The 21,239-nt window shown below is 44.5% G+C and overlaps 1 protein-coding gene across 2 annotated transcripts in view; it reads right to left on the bottom strand.

The window, feature by feature from the left end:
* DDX31 (DEAD-box helicase 31) overlaps positions 1-21,239 on the bottom strand; it is a 43,942-nt gene that overhangs the window by 18,334 nt on the left and 4,369 nt on the right. For both annotated transcript variants that reach the window (XM_056505118.1, XM_056505119.1), the window contains exons 8-17: positions 20,359-20,400; positions 19,528-19,592; positions 18,627-18,746; positions 18,253-18,359; positions 17,280-17,515; positions 16,758-16,934; positions 14,306-14,365; positions 8,388-8,438; positions 6,290-6,429; positions 814-895 (exon numbers count right to left, since the gene is read on the bottom strand). In XM_056505118.1, coding sequence (XP_056361093.1) covers positions 814-895; positions 6,290-6,429; positions 8,388-8,438; positions 14,306-14,365; positions 16,758-16,934; positions 17,280-17,515; positions 18,253-18,359; positions 18,627-18,746; positions 19,528-19,592; positions 20,359-20,400 — 1,080 coding nt within the window. The remainder of the gene's footprint in view (positions 1-813; positions 896-6,289; positions 6,430-8,387; positions 8,439-14,305; positions 14,366-16,757; positions 16,935-17,279; positions 17,516-18,252; positions 18,360-18,626; positions 18,747-19,527; positions 19,593-20,358; positions 20,401-21,239) is intronic.

The raw sequence follows: 21,239 nt of genomic DNA, 5'->3' as shown, positions 1-21,239 counted from the left end.
ATGATCCAGACATTTAAAACACAGGAATTACAGGCTGATTTCAGCCAAAAACAGTGGTTTAAATAGAGCTGCATCTCAGCTGAGCTCAGAGCTGGCTGGCTGCGAGGTGCAGGAGCACTGAACATCTTTCCCAGGCCGTAACACCACAGCTCCCACCAGCCAGCGCCGGGAACAAGGCGCCTCAGACACGGTAACAAAAGCATGGCCAGGCAAAACAGCAACAAGAGGGGAAAAAGAGTGTGTGCTGCATCATGCCTGACACATTCTTGACTTCCATTCAAAATGTGGGCTCTTGCAGGATTTAATTTGCCAGAGCACAGCAACGCCCGAGCCATCAATTGCAAATGAGTGAATTCTGTGAATTGGTGACTTGAAGGCAGACCCAAAGCTTGCCCAAGTCAATAAAAAGGTGCCTGTCAACCCAGGAGCTTTGTTTTAGGCTCCAAGTAAATACAGATGATAAAAACCCTGATGTAACACATCACTAAATGCATTTTCCTCGTTTCTTCAGAGAAGTTTAGAGCCATTTGTCATCTCCAACAGTATTTTAGTGCAGAAAACACAGGAAAAACAGAAACACTGTGCAGGAAGAAACACAGAGCTTTTGCATCCAGAAACCTTCCCTGTCTGTTACAAAGATATCTGCTGAAGAGTTAGCAAGCAAGGAACAAAAGACTGAAAACTTGTGATATAAGGTAGTTCTATAATTATTTACACTGTCTGACATCATGGATGTGAAGATAGATGCTTAAGCAGTGATGTTGAACTGGCAAGTGAAAACTGGAGCAGCTCCAAAGCAGCAGAATAACTCACCTTCCTTCCTAGCCTGTGCAACTTGAAGCGATCATCTTTCATCAGGCTGGCTAACACCTTCTCCATCTTCAGCTCTGAAACACTGGAGCAAGAAAGAAAAAATTACAAAAGACAAAAAAATTCAAAGTTTCTCCTGCTTTGAAACACAGTGTGGAATGAGCCACAGACTGGTAATGGAGAGTAAAACAATTGAGATTCACACTTCAACTTGAGAATTTATTCCTGAAATACTCAAGGTCTCAGCCCAGACACTTCCTCATCACCCCTGAAAGTGGAACTGCTGTAAAATCCAAACCCCTGCTTTCAGTGGCACAGAGACACAGTTCCACCCACAATTTTGTCACTGTTTTAAGTCACCAACACATATACTCCAATTCTAGCAGAGCATCAAAATAACTGAGGGTGAACTTTCCATTCACTGAAAGTCTCCTTGGCTCTTAACCAAGAAGAACTGATTAAAGAAATTAATTGGATTACACTTCTGTTATTTTCATAACTTTTCTTTCCATGCACTGAGAAGAATCAGGACGATTGGGAAGGACCTGGTTCTTCTTTTCACCAAAAGGAACTCAAGACAGAGCTGAAGCAGCTCATAGCATTAATGCTTCTTGTAAATTTGTTTCATAACTATAAAGAATAATATCTGCAACCTCCACCTTGAACCAAGGGAGTGTCCAACATTTCTTTTTTCACTCAGTGCCATGGGAAGAAGCAGAAGTTTGGTTGTGCAAGTGTGAGAAAGAGACTGAGGCACCCACAGGATGGAAACACCTGCTCCAATTTGTTTGTTACTCCTGCTACATCTTGTCTCCTCCAGTTTAGCTTCCAGAATCTCTGGAATGAGACAGAGCTCAACCCTCACTCAAAGGATGATACTTTCATGTTTACACACATTTGTTTCCACCAATGCTAGTGACCACACTCACAAAACCAAAGAGCTAAAACTAAAGGTGTGCAGAGACACAACTCCTTCCTCTCATAGTGACTTAAGCTCAGAGGGTGACAAGAAAACTTTTCCCAAGGAACTTTTCCTATCAGCCAATTCTCCTGCAGCTTCCTTCCCTCTGGTCACATCATCACTCTTCCTTTCCCACAGGATCCTACATGATTCCACTCCTTGCTACCTCACTCAGGTCACAGCTCAGACACTTCCCAATGGACAAACTCACTCTACAATGCATTTATAGCCTCAAAAGCCACCTCTGATACCAGACACACAGTTTGATTTCCTTCTCTGCTCTGAGAATTCACCTCCTCTCTCATTTGATGTGCAAAGCCAAAGCCCAGCCCATCAGAGATTCCACAGTATTTTTTTTTTAAGTACAGGAGGCTCAGTCAGCTGTCCTAGCCAGGCTTCACACTGGGCATTTATTTTCATTCTGTCGACTCACATTCCTCCTGTAGGCTCAACCAGATGATTTATTCTCCAGTCCTGCCTGCAAGACACTGCTGGGTCCTGCTATGGCCCAGATATGGAAATGCTTACCAAACTGCTTCATTTCCAAGTGAGCAGTCCTGCTTAAAGCTGCATTTATAGGAGACTAGAAATTCTTTGTCCTCTTTAACACTGTCTTAAGGGGCACACACACCCCAGGTGACAGCACAGGAACAGCTGTGCAGCTCCAGGCCATTAATATTACAGCTGCATCCAAACTGGGTCCCATTTCCAAGGGAATTACTCAGATCATAAAAGCTGATGTCTGTGGGCCCAAATTTTCAGTAATGGGCAAAGGTCATGTCTAGAAAAGAAGCCAAGGAGTTCACTTGGGATTAAGCCAATCTAAGGAAGACAGAAATCTTTGGGGTCCAACAGTTCTCAGATTCCTGAATCTCAGATGGTCAGAAAGCTGCCTGTGGTTTCTGAAAAGAAGCACTGCTGGTATTCTTCAATTTGTAAAGTACAGAAAGAAATTATAACAAGGATATCTTCTTCTTTTCATTCCAAACTATCTAACACCTGGCTAGCAGGAATGGATGAATCTCTGCCACAATGTGTGACAGGACAGTGTGATCCTCACCTGCTGCCCATCCTTCCCAGTTAAAGCAACAAATACCTCTACTTTTGCAACCTCAGCCAACTCAGCATCACAGCATAAGGAAAGGTGAAGGTGCAGAGGAACAGCCATCCAGCCTGGAAGGGATGGCCAGAGGGGCCACAGAACACCCTACAAGGGAGAGCAGCCCCTCCACGTGCAGCTGGGCCACCCCATGCACAGATTCCTTCACAGAGGATGCAGAGAAAGGCGGGGGAGCAATGGGGGAGAAAGGGAAATGGAGCATGAAACAACAACCGAGGGTTTCCCTGTTTGGTTTCGGAAAGTATAACAGCAAATTAAAACATAAATGGCAACCACTTAAGCAAGAGGAAAGCAGACCTCCCCCTTCCCCCTGCAAAGGTGGCTTTGACACGGCCATGAATGAAAATGTCAAACCTTTGACATTGATTTGTCAGAGTTGTCCCCCCGCTCGGGTCCTCCCCTCGCCTGGCGCGTCGCCAGCAGCAGCTCCCTGAGCTGGGCTCACAGCAGGGAGCTGGGGGAGCTGGAGCAGCACAGCCCAGAGCACAGCAGAGCAGGCAGGGGAATGACTCGTGCCTTCATGGTGATGCCTCTTCCTTTATAAATTAGTTAGGCTGCTGTTAGCAGATAAAGAAATTATCTGATAGCTGTCGAGGCAGGCGCTGCGAGATTGCAGCTGAAGGGACCAGAAGAGACATAGAGACATAAAGGAAAAAAAAAAAAATAAATGAAGCTTGCATTTCCTCTGCTTGTTGCCTCCTCCCTTTGAAGGGAAATCTGTTAGTTGTGCTTGGAGCTGAGACAGAACATTTTGGAGTCTAACCCTTTTTTTAAAAAAAGAGAAGAAAAGGAAAGAGGGAATATAGAGAAAACATGAGTGTGCACGTGCCTGCACATCCACATTTACAGCTGGGCAGAGCAGCCACAACTTCCAGCCACACAAAGCCCAAACAGAAAGTTGCAGACAGAGGAGCAGCTTTGCTGAGCCCCACCGGGAATTACTGATCTCAGCAGAGCCAAAGTGAGATCGTTTTGGCAAAGGCTAACGCTGCTTTTCCACACTGGAAGCCAAGGAGAGGCTTCAGGTACCGGTGAAAATTAATTGCGAGCGATTTCCAATTTCAAAGGCAGTCATCTCTAATTCCGAAGTGGATTTTCATCCAGGAACAAAGCCACGTCTGCTCTCATTACTTCCGACTCTCAACATTCCTGGACTTACTCCCATGCATGCTGGGGTGGGTGGAGGGGTTTAGGAAAAAACTCTGGGTCAGATCCTCATCCCCTGTAAACCAGCAGAGCACTGTACTCATTTACACCAGCTGAAGGCTGCAGGGACACATCTCATGCTTTGTCTTCTTCAAAATACATATTTTATGAAGTATTTACATTTCAATAAACCCAGTGGGAATTTCATTTTAAAAAGGAAAAAAAAAGCCAACAAATTAAAAAAAAAATATTCACAATACACACTAATCCTCAACAAAAAACCAGGAGATTTAAAAATTAAGCAAAGAATGGAGGAGAAAAAAAACAAAAAGAGGAAACTCCAGTAACTTGTGCAGACCAAGTCAAAAGCTACAAAGACTTAGGGCAAAGGAACAGAAATGAGCAGTGCTTAAGAGGCTCGGTGACAGTCCAACACACGCTGTCTTTCGCCCTCGCACTGAATTAAATTGTCAGGATTATCACCATAATGCTCTGTTTATGAAGGGTAACGGCAATTTGTGCTGATGGCACTTGCTGCCTTGAGCTTCAAGCTGCCTTCCTGCATCTTCTCAGTAATTCATCAGCTCCCTGCTCCATCCCAGTGCCCTTTCTCCTCATCCATGTGGGAAGAGTGGAGAGGCCGGATCGCCCCCGTGCCCGTCAGGTACTCGCTGCCTTCCCTCTGAGGATGGGGGTCAAGGAAGGCAAATTACTCTCATTTCTGCTAAATCCTTCATCTTACAGAACATAAAACAAACAAACAAAACAAGAAAAGGCAATCCCCAGAGTTGTCTGGCTCTGAAAAGTGAAGGAAAAATAAATTCACATAAATCTCCTCCTGCTTATTCAGTCTTCAAGATTCCTGAAGACCACGGCCAGCTCAACAACAGGTCTGCTTAGAGACGTAATTACCAGCCTGAGTGACACTTCCCTCAACTTGTGAAAAAACAACAACATTGCATAAAAGAATTACCATTTAAAATAAAAAGGAAGGAAATGTCCCTCTCCTTCCTCTAACACTACCAAAATATTATAAAATAGAAAAATAGAACTTTCTACTTGGAGTTAAAAATTCACAATTATGTGGGATTTCACCTTTAAATGTCAGTGCTGTTTGTTACATGAAAAAAAACCCTGTCAGCTTAGCCTTCCATGTCTTGCTGGTGTCTGCTTAATAGATAGTTACCTGGGATGATGGATGGCTCTTTGTTAGACCACTAAATGGCTCACAGCCTAGAATAAGCCTGTATTTACTGCCAACATTTGTTTGTTTCAAGGATGCAAAACCAAATTCGATTCCAAGCAGCTCCACCCGACAGAAACACAAGAAATAAAAGAGAACTAATTTGTGCATGAGTTTACAGGGCTCCATCAACATAGCTACAACACTGAAGGGACTCAGCTGATGTTCTCAAACACTGAGAGACAGCAGAGCAGGGAGCCAGGGGAGGCACAAACACCCAGCTGGCTGCTGAGGAGGCTGGAGATCCTGCCTAGTGATGCTGAGCAGCCAGTTGTGGGTTTTCTCCACAAATGGACCACTGTGCAAGCAGAGCTGACTAAAATCTCATCATGTGTCAGCCATCAGGTACCTGACTGCACACTGGGCTGGTCCTTACCGAGCCTGGCTTGCTCTGCTTGCTGCTGCTCCCAAGTCCAAGCCAGAGCCAGGTAAGAGGAGCCTTCCCAGGCTTGGAAGCACACCCCACTTTGGTTCTGCAAACCCATTTTGCCTTCCAGGACCACACTGGGCTCTCACCACTTGCCAAATCCTCTCCTATTCCTGTCAAAAGCCACTTAAACAACACATCTTGGTCAACTAACTGCAGGTATGACCCACAGCTCCCCAGCAATTTCTCCCCTGGATCTCTCCCGAGGGGCCAGCACAGTCCCTGCCAATATGGTGCCATGCAGGCAGAGGGCCAGGCAGCATCTGACAGGCTCGTTTGACTTGTGATCTCCACAAAATCACAATTTGAACGCAGGGCCAGAGAGAAAACAATGGAGTGCAAAGGATCTCTGACTGTCTCCTCCCTGCCCCTCACCACACACACTCACTCATGCACAACCTGTCAGGCTGATGATTTTCACACACTTCCCTCTTCTCCTTTTGCTAGTCTGGGGCCAGGCCCAGATCACGAGAATTAATAAATTCTTATTAAAACCTGCACGAGACAAAGTCCCGCTGCAAGTGCCACGGAAGGTTAATTAGCAAGGATGAGCTGAAACTTTTGCTCGCGTTTCTGACTCACTTAATCTTGTGAGAAGCCAGCGAGCTGACATATCCTGCCTCGGAAGGCGCCAGCACGAGCAGGCTGCTCCCGCGGCAGCCGATGCGCGCCGTCCTCCCGATCCGGTGGATGTATTCCGCAGGTGAAGCCGGCGCATTGTACTTCGGCCAGGGGAAAAAAGAGGAATTAACAGCCTGTTAATTAGGAAGCAAGCACCCAGCCCGCTCAGCTGGAACAAAAGGCACACCCCACACCCTGCACCTCCCGAGGAATTGGGCTGTTTGTAATGCCTGGTCCCCAGAACCATCGCTCAGCCCCTCAGCTGCAGCAGCTTTTTGACATGTGGATGTGACACGTTGGCCAACTTTCAGATAATAGGACAGTTTCCCCATCTCAGTGTCTCTTTCTGCCTGTTACATTTTATTTCTATACAGAAATCTGTTCGCTTCCTTTCAAAAAAAAATCTAATCAAATCTCACAGCAAAGAGTGCCCAGGACTGCCCACATGGAGCAGGGAGCTGCCTGCTCTGCATTTGGGAGAAAAACCACAAAATAAAAAAACAACTGATGCCAATTTGGAGTTGGGCTAAATTGCTTTGTTTGGATTAAAGCAATATCCTAGCTCGTTACAGGGTAGAATAAATCGAAGAGAGAGGAGGGAGTGCTTTCAGCAGTCTATGATACAAGTAGCAACTGTCCTCCCCTGTCCAAATACCATGGAACCATGAAAATGTTCCTTAAAGACCCCCCAAATATAGCAATACCTCTCATTTACTTCACTGGGAATCAAAACTGCCCAGCCATTTGCAAGATCTGATAAAGGGTGACACATTTCCCTGCCTTTAACCTCCCCCTATTCTTTCCCTCCCCTTCTTCTCTTTCCTGGAAAAAATGAACAAGCACAGAGATACTGCTCAGAAATGAGCCCTCAGCAGTTTAACTGGAAAAAACCCAACAACCAAAGCCCACTCTAGTGTTTATACCTGTGCCCTCTGGCAAAGTTTCTACTGGCTAGAGGTGTGAGTAAGATGCTGTGAGCAATCTAATTGCTCCCTGCAGGTCCTTGCTCTTGGACACAGCTCTCAGGACAGCTGAGATTTCGCCTTCTGGACACACAGAAGTCTCCCAGGGCTTTAGGTAATTTGCACTGCGTTCTAACACTGGCAACTATATCTTTGGTTAAATTATATTAATATACAGATCTGGGAATTAAAGACTTCGCTTCCACAGCCTTCTCTGACTAGCTGCCTGCTACAAAATCATTCTTTTTTTTTAAAAAACACAAAAATCAAATCAAATTTGTTACCTGAAGGGATGAGGTAGAAATTAAAAAGCTTTGTTGAGGCTCTGTGCCCTGTTCCTTTTACCCAGGTGTCACTTGATACATGTGAATCTCTGGATCAGTTCTTCCTCTACTCAACTAACCTTTTCTTAATTATAAATCTTTTATAGAAATGAAATCTGTCTCATGCTCTCAGCCTCCTCTTTGAAACGACAGGCTGCTATTTTTAAGGTTCAATCCATCTTCCTTTGTTTCTATTTTTTTTTTCCTTTGGACTATATTTCTGTCAACAGCAATGCAGCAGTGTGGGGTTTTGTTGGGCTTGTTTTTTTCAGGGAAAATCTGAACCATGCAGTTCTACTGGAAGCTGGATGCCTGCAGCTACTCAGCCCGAACCCAGCCAAGCCTCACTCAAAACACTCAGGTCACTGCACTGACACTACTGGGCTACTCAGTGTTTAACATTAGGAATGGACTTAAACTCCTCATGGAACTGCCACCCCAGCAAGCTCACAAAAACAGGAGCAGAACTTCAAGAGATGGCCAGGATTTCACAAAATTTGGCTTCCTGGGTGGGGAAATGGAGGGTGTTTCATCTCCAGCCAGGAGAAACTCTGGTAACACCAGAGTTATGAAAAACAGACCAAGGCTATGCTAGCAATGCTTTATCCTGGCAAAATCCAGAGTCCCACTCCTGCACTCAGGAACCTGTAGGTCTCCCACAGCTGCAGGCACCAGCACCAAGGCCAGAAAACTGCAGGAAGGTTCTGGACTGAGAAGGGATTTCATCTGAGCAAGGCTGCACTTAACACTCACAGACACACAGAGCAAACCCACCTGTACGATCCACGTCACCTGAGGCAGGTCCAGTCCCCGTGCTGCTACATCCTTTAAAATTAATAAGAAAACCACTTCAGTAAAAATCCTTTGGAGGTATCAGCACAGTGAAGAGTCTTGTGGGATGGCAACTATGTCTGAAAGCAATTGGCTATGGAAGTGGGAATTTTATCTGTCTAATTTGGGGAGAGATAGACTGAAGGTCAGAAATAGCATGGAAGGTTTAAAATGCAAGGATTGTTAGCAGACTAATGCAATAAAAAATGATCCACTACTATGGCCCAAAGCCTGAAGGATACAAACACTTATTTCAGCATTTTGCTACAGCCCCTTTGCATTATATCTGAGAGAATCCACTGTATAAATGGTAGTGATACCTTTGGTTCTTCAGCTTGTTTCACTGATGAAAAGAGATCTGCTCATGGCCACCTACTACTCAAACACAGAGAGGCAGAATTTAATCTCTGAAAAGCAGCACTAGTTCTGAGCACACCTTTCTCCACAACAAACCTAAGTACTAAAACCAGGCTGCTTGTGATGAAAAGGGAAAAAAAAATTAAGGCAAATGCTCAAGAATCCCTGGTCTTGGGTGGAAATGTCCAAAGATAGATCTCCACCTACAAATAATTAGCTGTTTCCTAGGTGATGGTCTGAAGTTGAGGAGCAGATGACTTGCAGGTCATCTGGTCCTAAAATAAAAGGCCAAGAAACAATTTAGCAAAATCTGCAGGAAGCTGGAGCACAGCTCAAGGAGAGAGGACTTCAGCTATGCCTTAGATTTGCACCAGCCTGGCTTTGATTTGGAGAAACAAAATGCAGCCTTGAAGAAAAAAGTCTGAAGCTGCTGTCAAGGTGTTATTTGATGTGCCAGCTGGTGAGAAAACCCATCAACTTGGAGAAGGACTTGAATGAGACCCTTTAGTTATCCACAGCCAGCATAGCTCCAAAAACATAACCCTTCTGAGAGAAACGAGAGTTTAAATACTATCCAAAACACAGAGTCCAAACACATTTCAATCTCCATTCTTGATTTTCTGTTCATTAGTAATGTCCTCACATACTCCTTGGATTTTACATTCACCAGGCGCAATAGCAGAGCAGGTGTGCAGATTTAACTCTGTTAGGAAATGTTTTGCAACACATGTATCTTTTAGCTAGTTGCAAAGTAGAATATATTAAGGACGTAAGCAGGAGCTTAATGTACTAAAAATGTGTCAGCCACCCACTGAAGTGTTTTCATGCAACTCCCACACACGTTAAAAGAATGGGAGGCTGATGTTTTGGCAGCAAAGGCCTTCCCATAAGCACTAACCAGGCTGTTTTGTGGCTCCAAGTGCAGTAAAAGAGGAGACACTTTCCAGAGCGCCCACTCCGAAATAACGCACACCCGCGCTCCAACTCGCTCATTAAGGAGTGACTTGTTCCCAGAGTCAGAATGAACAGATGTACAAAAAGCCATTTAAAGGAGGTTGGAGGAAATAAATCAAGGCAAGTCGGGAAGTGTGTGCAGCAGTTACTGGGATAACAAGACTCTAAACTCTACAGCACGATCAGACGCAGCACTGACGGCTGATCCCGAGCTGCTGGCTCTGTTCTTCCACACTGACAAGGCTTTGGTCTTTCCCTTACTGTGCTCTTCCTCACACCCAGGAGCTGAGGAGAGAGCTCTGACCTTGGGACAGGGCAGTCTCCCCAAAATAAACCAACAACCAAGATACTCCCGTGGGGAGTGGGGTCTGGGGCACCTTTAACATGAGAAGGAATGGACAGCACAGGCAGATCCATACAGATCTTTCCCTACTCTTCCAAGATTAATTTTCCCAACATTTCAGCATTTCATGTGCATTTGCCCAAGCTGAAAAGGTTCATCAAGTCTCATAAATAGCCAGGGAGAACATTTTGGGAGAAGGTTTTCTCCCATCACCAGCCTTGCATTCAGAATCGCTTTCACAGTGCCACCAACTCCACTCAGTCATTACTGACACACAGCAGCAGCTACTCCCTGGGGTTTCCCTTGGCTCTCTTTCACAAGTCTCTTGGGATTTACTGGTAATTGGAGTGTTTTGCAAACTCTGAAAGATTCCTCAGTATCAATCCACCTGTGTCTCCTTGAGCTTCTTTTCCTCAAAGACTTTGGTAGAGAGCAGCAAGGTAGGACTAGGGTAAAAAGTTTGAGTTAATTTGCTTTCCTCTGCTGGCAGAGCCCGTGAGTTTCAACTTCTCAGAATTCTAGAAAAATATTTGTGGGTCACCTTTCTAGGAGAGAGAACACAGCTCAAACAACAACCATCCAGTTTTACATTTATTCCACACAGAAGCACTAACCTGGTATCAGTACTCTCAAGAAGCCCAAGAGATTTTCAATGCACCACTCTCCCCTCTTTTCCACTGCCTAAGATGGCACTGCCCCTTCCATGTGTGACCTCACACCACCATTACTTAATCACAGGGAAATCAAGGCTATAACACCTCAGCAGGTCACTGCTGCCTCCTTTCCATGGGCAACGGAAGGGCCAATTCTTCAGTGACCATCTCATGGGAGCAAAAAAACCCAAAAGTCCTACAGCAGTACAATTTTAAATAAAGCAAACACGACAGCCTGAAGCCTTAAGCATGTCCCTCCCTTGATCCCAACTGCAAGGGAATCAAGGGCACAGGATCAAGGAACAATCCACCTGAGGGATGTTAGAAAGGCTGAAATTTCTGCTTTGAACAATTCATGTACTTGGGGTGGGGGTACAGGGGTGGGTCCAAGAGAATGGGGTACAAAAATGGGGTACAGAGAATGGGGTACAGGGAATGGGGTATAGAGAATGGGGTACAAAAATGGGGTACAGGGAATGGGGTACAGGGAATGGAGGGCAAAAAGGCCACACCGAAAGCGAGTCCTGTCACTGCAGAAGATCAGAACCAACAGGGCCACAAAAGTTTTGCAAGGGCCTTGGTTTGCTCAGTCCCTCTCACACAATCTAATTAGGGCAAAGGAAATTGCTAAAGTTGCTTTTGAAAGACACTCAATGGTGAGGTCTTGAAGGCCCTGAGCTTGACAATTGGCTGCCTACATGAGGCCTAGAAGTACAGATGGAAGGCAGCTTGCTCAGGTGCCAGGCTGTCAGTTGGATTAAAATGACTCATTTATTTACCAAAGAACCTCACAAAGTGCTTTAGCTAACAGGCAGAGAGGGCCTAACGGCTCTCCAAGCTGGGGAAGGAGCTCTCGCGCCTTCCCGGCCTGCCAAAAGTCATTACTGCCGAGTGTGGAAAGCCATCAGCAGGGTAGAGACCCCCGTCGGCAGGGTGACAGATTGGGCTGCGTAATCAGAGGAGGAAGGGGAGAGCACAGAAGCTGTCAGAGGCGAAAGCTCTTGGCTGGGGCCGCCAGAAAACTGGCAAGATGAGTTAGCGTGACTGAGTAAACAGCAAACAATCTCCAAATGATCTTTCCTCCCTCCCTGGAAGAGATGAACTTGTTTAAAAGGCACATCCCAAAGGAAGCCGCAAAGAACTTTCAGTGAAGGAGAGAGAAATAAATCTGGATAGACCCTCTGAGATACACGGCCCTTCTTTATTTTCTTGTCTGCCAGCTTATATTGTCTGGCAAAAATATTTTATGGACTATATTAATATACATATGACATAGAGCAAATTAATAAAAGGAACAGCAGGTCCCATTGCTTACTAGAGCGGAAAGATGGGTGGAGAACATGGCATAAGGGACAAGGGAAGGACAGCAACATTATCTGTGCTGCTCTTTTGTGAGCCAGGTTCCAAAATTTTGTGGGCACAAAACATGATTTCACAGTGAAAAGAACAGAACCACCTTTCTGCAGAATTTTTTTTTTTTTTTTTTTTTTTTTTTGCTGAGATGGAGAAGAGTGTCAGAAAAAGCAATGCCCTTAGAGGCAGGAGGTGGTCACAGAGCCTGGCTGCCCTTTGGACATCTGCGTTGGGGAGGCACCTGTAATGTGGGACTGGTGCAAAGTGTATCTCTATATTAAGGTGTCCATATGGTCCCCATTACTGTGGTAACAGGCCACCTCCTGCTTTCAATGCATTTGTCCTCCCAACATCTCTGTAAGATGGAACTGTGCTACTTTCCCCATTTTACAGATGGGGAGTTGAAGCACAGGGAGATTTTGGACACAGACAAGCAACTCACTGTGCTTAACGTGCTGACCATGTGCCAGCTGAGGCAGAGTCACCAGCACCGGCAGGAGCTGCAGCCCTGCCTTGCAGGAAATGCAAAGTGGCTTCCATTGAGGAGGAGGAGGGTTACAATAAATGTGTTACCTTACACCACCCTCCTCATGGCAATCCAGCTTACTCCACATTTATGACCATTTGTGACAGGTCAGGAGCAAACCCACAACTATTGCTGCTCAATTGAAGTGTGGCTACCTGCCTTGTCACCCCAATTCCATGTTCACCTGCACAGAGTCTGTGGCATGGCAGGAAACCTAACCACATCTCCAGTGTCTCAAGAGGGGAATCCCACCCACCAAGATTTCTTTATCCAAATTCTTCCTACCTTGTCAACAGTTGCACATTTCCTGACAGATTTTTCCTGTCACAGGCTGCATTTTCCCTTCAAACCTTCTCACCCAGGAACTCACAGCCTAGTGATTGCAATGGTTTTGCTTTCTCTTTGTCTAAAACTGAGCATTTACCTTCCTTCCAAACCCATTAAATTGGAATTTCAAAAACAAGATACATACCTGACATTTCTCAGTTATAGTCAGCACATGCATCAAGGATAACAAAGTTTAGCTGTTTATTTTTCAGAATTTACCAAACACTTTTTATCTTCAAAACAATCTAGACCACTGAATGTTTTAAGCTCTGCTCTCCTGCCTAGTTCTGACACTCAAGTATTACCTCTGTATACAAGGAAACCAAGTTACAGTTCCACTTATGTACTGCAAAGAGGCATTTTGACCTTGATAAATCACTGAAAGGTTGTACACACAAAGCAGGACCAGAAGGTAACAAGTAGAATTTTACAGGTGACATAATATATAATTTGGCAATGCTAAATATATACATGACACTCCTAGTTTGAACTGTGGGCAGAAAAAAGAGAAAATTCAGCCCCCCACACTCTGAAAAAATTGCAACTGGTTTCCTTTAAGAATAACATGCAGCAAGAACAGGAGTCATTTCAGAGCTGGAGAGGGTTTCTCAGCTCTAATTACTCCCGATCGCTGTAATTTACAGGTTTGCAGTGGGTAGAAATCGCCAAGATTCACACGTTTTCAGATCAACAGCTGCCACTATTAGAGAGCAAATCGTGCAGCCTTCTGCACCACTGCAGCAGCCTGTGGCCCCTGCAGGTCAGGAGCAGGAGGCAAAGGTGCCACCACAACCCAAACTTCAGCAGAGGACAAGAATTTCACCCTCAGCACCCCTGGAAGGAGCCTGAAGGGCACAAGGTGAGGAGAGCAGCAGAGCACGTGCTTTTCCTTCTCTGGTTGGGCTCCCCTTTCTACCTCTGCAGGTGATTGTTTTTAACCTCAGGTAGTTATTAAGATGGGAAATACCACATTCCATCCAATTTTCCTGGCAGTTCCAGAGTACACTACGAATCAGGATTGCATTCTACTGGCTGCATGTAGGGGGCAAGGTTCCAGCTTCAAAGGAACAAATTTTTCCAGACATAAGACCATGCAAAATGCTTGGTGGTCTCTAATATAAAACACACATTCTTCCTGTATATGGTAACTCAGCAGAAAATTGTATTAATAGCTTGCAAAGAAGGCTCCAGTCCTTACTGAACATGTGAGATGCAGAAAAAGGAGATGACTTTCCTCAAGGTCAGACAATGAGCTGGAATTAGAGCTCAGTGCCAATTCCTCTGGTTACCTTTAGGGATCAGACAGGCCCATTAGTGTGGAGCTGCAAAGGGACTCCAAGTTACTCACAGTGCAAAGCAAGATGCCAGTCTTGGATTTTAGGAACTCCTGGAAGACCTCTGTCCTTTCCTAGAAGATTAAAAAGTAAGAATTAAAAGACTGCTTACACACATTACAATACAGCACAAAGCAAATCAGCTAAGGTAACAATTAAACTCTCTTGTTCACTAGATCAAGTACAATTTCAAAAGCAAAGGAATTGGCCTCACAAGTGCCAGTCAGACTCTTCCTGGAAATGGAAATGGAAAAATCTGTGGTCCCAGGTAGGAAGGCAGTGTCTGGATGCATTTGGGCAAACCAGAGCAGCCAACACCTCCACAGTTTGCACAGAAGCACAGCTTGTGTGTGCCAGAAAACAGGAACTGTTTTACATGGAGAGGGGATCCACAAAGGATTAGGCAGCACCAACAGAAGCACTGGCACACTTTATGGACAGGACAGGCTTTTGTGGAAACAAGCAAAGCTGGACATGTTCACTGCTGTCTGTCCAGTCACACGATGGGCAGGATAAGCCCATTTTGTTGACACACTGATATAATCACATCACAGGAGATCAGCCTCATCATGTGCCCAATGGGGCATGCACACAGGCACTGCTCTGACTCAAATTACTGAGTGTCAGGGATGCTCAGCTGCACAGTGAACTGCTGTGGGACAAGGCTGCAAAGTAACAGGGCAGGAGAGATGGCCAGAAATCCCTGTCCAAGGGGAGAGGAGGTGCCCTCCCATGCCTTTCCCTTCTATTGGCAAAGGCCACCATTGGGGCTGATGACACTGGGACTGAGGCTGTTCCTTCCCACCAGGGTCACAGGCAGGTGCTCCCCAGCCTTGTCCCCCTCTCTGCTCTGCACCACTACAACTCCTGCAGCCCTCACTCCTCACATGAGCTCAGGCCCACAGGCAGGGCCTCCCACAGCACCCAGATCCCAAATTACTGCCCCAGCAGTCTTTGAGCCATTGAAGGGAACTGCAGGAACCCAGTACAGCCCCTCAGCTCCCTTCAAAAGCCTCCCCAAGCACATTCCAGTTATTTTAACTAACAGCTTTGGAGTGTGTTTTTTTCTTGATGAAAGCCACAAAAACATACTCCACAACTCACATTTACATCACAACAATATTTACTATCTCTGAGCACCAATAACCAAAGTTCTCAGCAGAACTTGGTCTTCACTTGCCAATACTACCTCTGCATCTACACTCCCTTTCTGCTTGCCTTCCAAAATATCCTAATTTCCATGTTTCAAGCCTTTCCCTGGAGTTCTGGCTAGGAACTAAGTGAATGTCCTGGTATGTTGATGATGGAGAAGAAACCTCACACATTTGACTCCCAGCTAGAGGTGCAGTTCTAGAAAAGAAGGGAAACTTGGGCCTTGCTGACACACTGAACCCTCTGCTGACAAAAATTAAAGAAGAGAGCACGCTGTATCTTGTTGACAATGACAGCAGCCGTGCTCAGCAGTACCATATGGGATCCACAATTTAGCTCCATTAATGCTCTTAATTTGAAGACATCAAGCACTAATTACACACTGGGTACTAAAAAGGCAAAACCCTTCCCCTGGTGCCAGCTACTTAGTGGTGTTCTGTTGGCTTAACAGCTGGTCAGGGTAGAGTTGGGCCAGACCAGGCCTGCTCACTTGCTCAGGCAGGCAGGTTGAGGAAAGGCCAGACTGCAGGGACAGCAAAGCACATGTTTCTGGTCTCCACAGGATGGGAATGAGTGAGAAAAACAATGGCTCTTCACCTCTTGCTTCATCAGAAGAGCTCTATTCATTTACCATCTCTGCTGTGCAGCTCAGAGTAGAGCAGCAGCTCTCTCCATCACAGACCAAGGGCAGGATCTGGGCCTGAACTTCCCAGGGAGGTCTCTCAGCTATTGAGAGAACCTCTGCAGTGACAGTTCATCTGACACTCTCCTCCTGGCCTCTCAGCCCTCTGTAGCAAGGTCCAACCTCTCCTCTCAGGCTAAAACCTAAACCTGTTTGGGGATAATTGGTGTTACAATGCTATTATTCCATCCCAGGAAAACAGCATCCAGGCACTGCTCTTCAAAACCAAAGCCAAACTGCTCCAGCCTCACTTAATGGGGGAAACTTATTAGGCAATAATATTTTGAGGCTTGGAAAAGGTTTTCCTTTGGCATTAAGTCTGTCTTGACTGCATGAGGGAGAAGCACAGAGACATAAATGGTTTAGTGCACCCACTGGGAATAAAGAATGGCTGCTCTGCCAGCTGAAATAACACATTTGCCTCTTCAGGTGTGTTTTTCAGATAAAGCTACCAAGGTACTTTCCAGAAATGGGACAATATCCTTTTTCTCATTAGCAGATGGAAGACTGAGGCCCCTAGAGGTGAAATGACTCTCTGTCCTCTCTTCTGCCCTCCTCCCCAAAATAGCCACATAATAAATCATAGGGAATAAGGAATAAAAGTGTGGATCCTGACATTTAAGAGTGCTTACTTCCTGTTCCATGTCACCGTGCAGACGTAGAAAATGTAAGTTCACAGAGGAGAGGGATGAATGTCCAGGTTGTTCTGACTCTGACCCTCCTGAAAGGACCTTTCCAAGGAGCTCATGGTAGAATTCCACTTGCTCACAGCTGGAGAAAAAGATGATCATCTTGTGGCGCTTTTCAAACTGCAAGAAGAACAAGAGAATTGCACATGACCACTTCCAAAGGCCTCTCCCAATTCCCTGATCATGAAAAGATCCAGGTGGTTTACAGTTCTGGGGATGTAATTATCTGGGAAAGGATTACAGAGCTGACACCAAACAGTGAGCCCACAACAGAAGAATGAGTACACACTGCACAGGGATCTCTCTGGCAGCATGAAAGACACAACAGCACCTCAGCTCTCTTGTGGTTCAAGATGCACTTCAAAGCCCTGGATCTAATCCATGCTATCCTCAACAGAGGAACAGATAAAGGAGTTGGAAAGGGCAAAGGGCTACTTAGTAATATAAATGCAAACAGAGTCTCACCTTGCATTTCTGCAGGATAAAAGCTGCTAACGTGACAAGCCTCAGTTTGCTGGGGACCACCATGACATACTGCTGGAGTGTCTCTGGAACAGCAAAGTTTTCCTGCTCCATGCAGTTGGATGAACTGCTGGCTTTCCTATCTGTTTGTGATGCTGGTTCAGGCAGCTTCTGGATTTCATCTGCTATGGAAATGCTGACGGGGTCATTCAAGCTGATATCGGCCAGGCGTGTCACTCCTAAACCACAGAAAATGAGAGACCATGAGCCAGTCTGGCCTGGGATGATGCACTCAGAAAAAACAACTAACACAATTCCAGTGGAAAGAAGTGGAGGTCAGGAACCCAGTGAGCCATCCTCAGACACTGACAGAACCCCCTCACAAACCTCAGCCTTTTTAGGGCTTACCAGGCTTTCTGCTGCAGACTCCACCAGAACCTTGACAAGACATTATTTCAGCTGACTGTGCTGTTCTACAGTACATAAATGTCTTTATGGACAGACAGCATTTGGCAGGCCTACTTCCAAATGTGTGTGGAAAAATCCCAGCAGATCTTCACTCTGTCAAGAGTGCAGGAGTCAGGAGGCCTGGTTCAGTTCCTGCCTCAGCAGGTGACTGCTTGTCTGGTACAGAGCAAAGTACAGCAGCTCTCTTGCCATTAGCTTTTTGCCCTAATTCTGCATTTGTAAAGCAAAGAAATGAACTTTCAGGTTCACTTTTGCACTTTTTCAGGGTGACTTTGCAATGGAATTTGGGAGACATATGTGGAGACCATGGAAGTACATACACTGACAGAAATTCCAGTAATGAAGGAAGTGCCATAAACCAAAGAAATTAACAGAAATTAACAGGAAATTAATTCCACTCCTGCAAAGGGCTTCAGACTGGGCTGCAATAGAGGCAGACTCAACCAACTATTCTGCAGTTGCCAGTGCATTATTCAGCTACAAGAGCCCCCATCTGTCCATAACCCACCTTCAGTGAGGGTGGCTGAGAGCAGCACATTCTGACGTGTCTCTCTCTCAGCATTTAAAGCATTGAGTATGACAGCCACATCCTTCTCAAAGCCCAGGTCCAGGATCCTACAGAAACAGCAGAGATGGTTAAAGGTGCTGTAGGAGGGAGAAAATCTTAATACTGCATGACATCTTTGCAATGAATAATTGTCCAACAATCTGTCCAAAGCGGGTATTTCATCCTAATCCCAGACATCTGGTACTTGGCTGAGTCCACTGAGCATGAATGGATTAAGATCACACTCTCTCTAATACTTTTTAAAAAATATTTAGTGAATTATGATGCAGAGGGTATTGTAATAATTTTCCATATATGAACACTTGGAAGTTTACCTGTCTGCTTCATCAATGATCAGCCACTGAGTGCGACGGAAGTGAATACATTCCGTGGACTTGATGTGATCAACCAGGCGGCCAGGAGTGGAAATGAGGATATTTATCCCTTTCCGTAATCTGGGCAGATTTAAAAACAAAAAATAAAACCCAGGTAAGAGAAAGAAAAGAAAGAATTCCATGGTCAGCATGGAATAGGTACCAGAGTGAAGAACTGGAACCTACAGAGGGAAAAAGTGCCACAGTAAAATCAGGGACAGCACTTTCTCACTAATAAAAACTGATTTTTTTTTTGCCCAGATAAAATTTATCCTTGATCATCACTGATACTCTGATACTCAGAGGCACACTCAGTGTTAAGGACAGGATGGAAAGAAATATTAATAATATTAAAAACAATCTAACACACCCCAGCTAGGTTTTCTTTTCTAATTGAGTACTTGTTTAACTGTCAAGAGTAAACTTCTTTTTGTGTATGTTTATATAGAGAGAAATGAAAATTCCATTTTGGATTACAAGCTTAAAATTCAATTCTTGAAAAGGGGAAAGAAAGGAAATTTTAACTCCAGGAAATCTCTTCTCCAGAAAGCAATTTCCCTCACAACAAATACAGTTGGTGGTAAGCAAATACAGGTGTTTGTTAGGAGAGGGGAAAAAAATACTGATACAAGAGATCATCTTCTCAGAAGGCTCATCAACATTTTAGAAATAGATTCAACTGGGAGAAGTGAGTGTTTCCTGCTGACCCAGCCACTGTGCCTGTGTAAGATCCAGGGGATCACAGCTTGATCCAAGCTCACCATCCTCCCTCCCAGTAAGAAAAACACTCTGATGAAGAATAGCAGATAAAGTCTGTAGAGCAGAAGGTCCCAAAATACAATTTAAGAAGTTGGCTTCTTACCTGGCTTTTTCTGATTTTCTCTTTTCTCCCCCCATTAGCACTCCAGGCACAATCCAGGTAAATGGCTACAGAAAAGAAATCCAAGACAAGCAATGATTCTTCTTAATAACAAGACAAAGCCTAATCAAAAAATGATGTTTCTTGGCAGAAAGAGGGAGGATGGGGCTGACAGCAGCATGCATGTGATGTGATCACAGCTCCAGCACTAAAAAAAAAGACTTGTAAGTCTCTTTTTAAGACTTATAAATTTATAAGACTTATAAATAATGAGGAAGTACCCTATTATTCCAAGGAAAAATGGAGAGGGGGTGGAAATATGGATCAGATAAATAAATGATTTAAACACCTTCTAGTCCAATGGTAAGATACTCTGCCTCAATTACAAGGAAAGCACTATCATTTAATGATTTTAAAAGCCTTCTCATTTCTCCAGTCATTCAGCTGGCAAAGCAGTTCCCCAAGTCCTGCTCCCCATCTGAAACCCATCTGTCCAGTATTAGTTTCAGTAAAACGTTCCTTGTCACCACGAGAGTTTCCATTCATAACTCAGCCCCAGACAATGAAAGGTATTTCTACAAACAAATGGCTGGGAAAATCAACTGTGCTTGTTTATCAGCACATGTGCAACTAGGGTGCCATAATTAATCACTTAATTGCTCATGTAATAATTTAAAACATGCCACAGGGAAATCACACACTTAAACACATTTATCTTTAAGGACCATACATCTTGCCAAGTGCTGGATTTCCTTGAAGCTCCAGCTGAATTCACAGGAACTGAAATTGTTTAGCATCTCACAGGAATAAGAACACAGAGCATTGAATTCTTACCTTAAGTAGTTTCTGGATGGTATCAAAACTTTGGAGTGCAAGCTATGGAAATTAACAAAAATGAGTGCTGACAAAGTCTCTCTGGACTAAAAAACTGGATTACAAATCCCTATGGCTCAAAAATCTGTAAATTAATCTAGTTAGGTATATCAGAATTCTAAATGCATCCTTAGTTTTTCTTTTAGAAGCTGCTTATTAATTTTTTCTCTTGAACAATTTCCTTTTATTGCATTTTGACCTGTTCAAAAACCTCTCTAATGGCTCAGCACCACAAGCCAGCTCTCAGGACAAGAGAGGCTGGCTTCTGTGCATGCCCTGGGAAGAAAACAAACTACAGGCATAGAAGATTTTGTTCCAGAGGAAGAATAAAAGGGAAAATTCTAGAAATTCTGAAAAAAAAACCCAAACCACCATGCAAAGGAAACACATAGGTCAGTTCTCTTCTGGCAGCCCTCAGCTGACCCATGGAGTGATTGGATCTTTCTATCTCTGCATTTCTTTTCTCAAGGAAGGTTATTGCTTCCATTACAAAGTAATACCAATTGTAATCACAAATTATCTTCCTAAGTACTCTCAATGGCAGCCCCTTAAATGAGCTTACACACAGTTTCCTCCATGCTTAGTATTCACATGGCATCCTAAAGAGGCAGTTAAGTTGTTGCTGTAAAAATTTAAATAGCTTCAGAGCCTTCTCCTTTCAGGTAGCAGAGCAGAGATATTGCACTGCAGGCTGCATAAAATATTGGACCCCAAATGAGATACCTGCAATCAATTCTTCACATGGAAATTATTATCATTTGACATACCAAACAAAAAGGCTGATAACCTGACACTGCCTTTTCAATTGCAAATAACATAAATTAAATGGAAGAGCTCAATAG

This window comes from Oenanthe melanoleuca, chromosome 17 (genome assembly GCF_029582105.1).
Source record: "Oenanthe melanoleuca isolate GR-GAL-2019-014 chromosome 17, OMel1.0, whole genome shotgun sequence".
Taxonomy (NCBI): Eukaryota; Metazoa; Chordata; class Aves; order Passeriformes; family Muscicapidae; genus Oenanthe; species Oenanthe melanoleuca.
The sequence above is the reverse complement of the archived record's forward strand: the minus strand, read 5'-3'. Positions and strand labels throughout refer to the sequence as shown.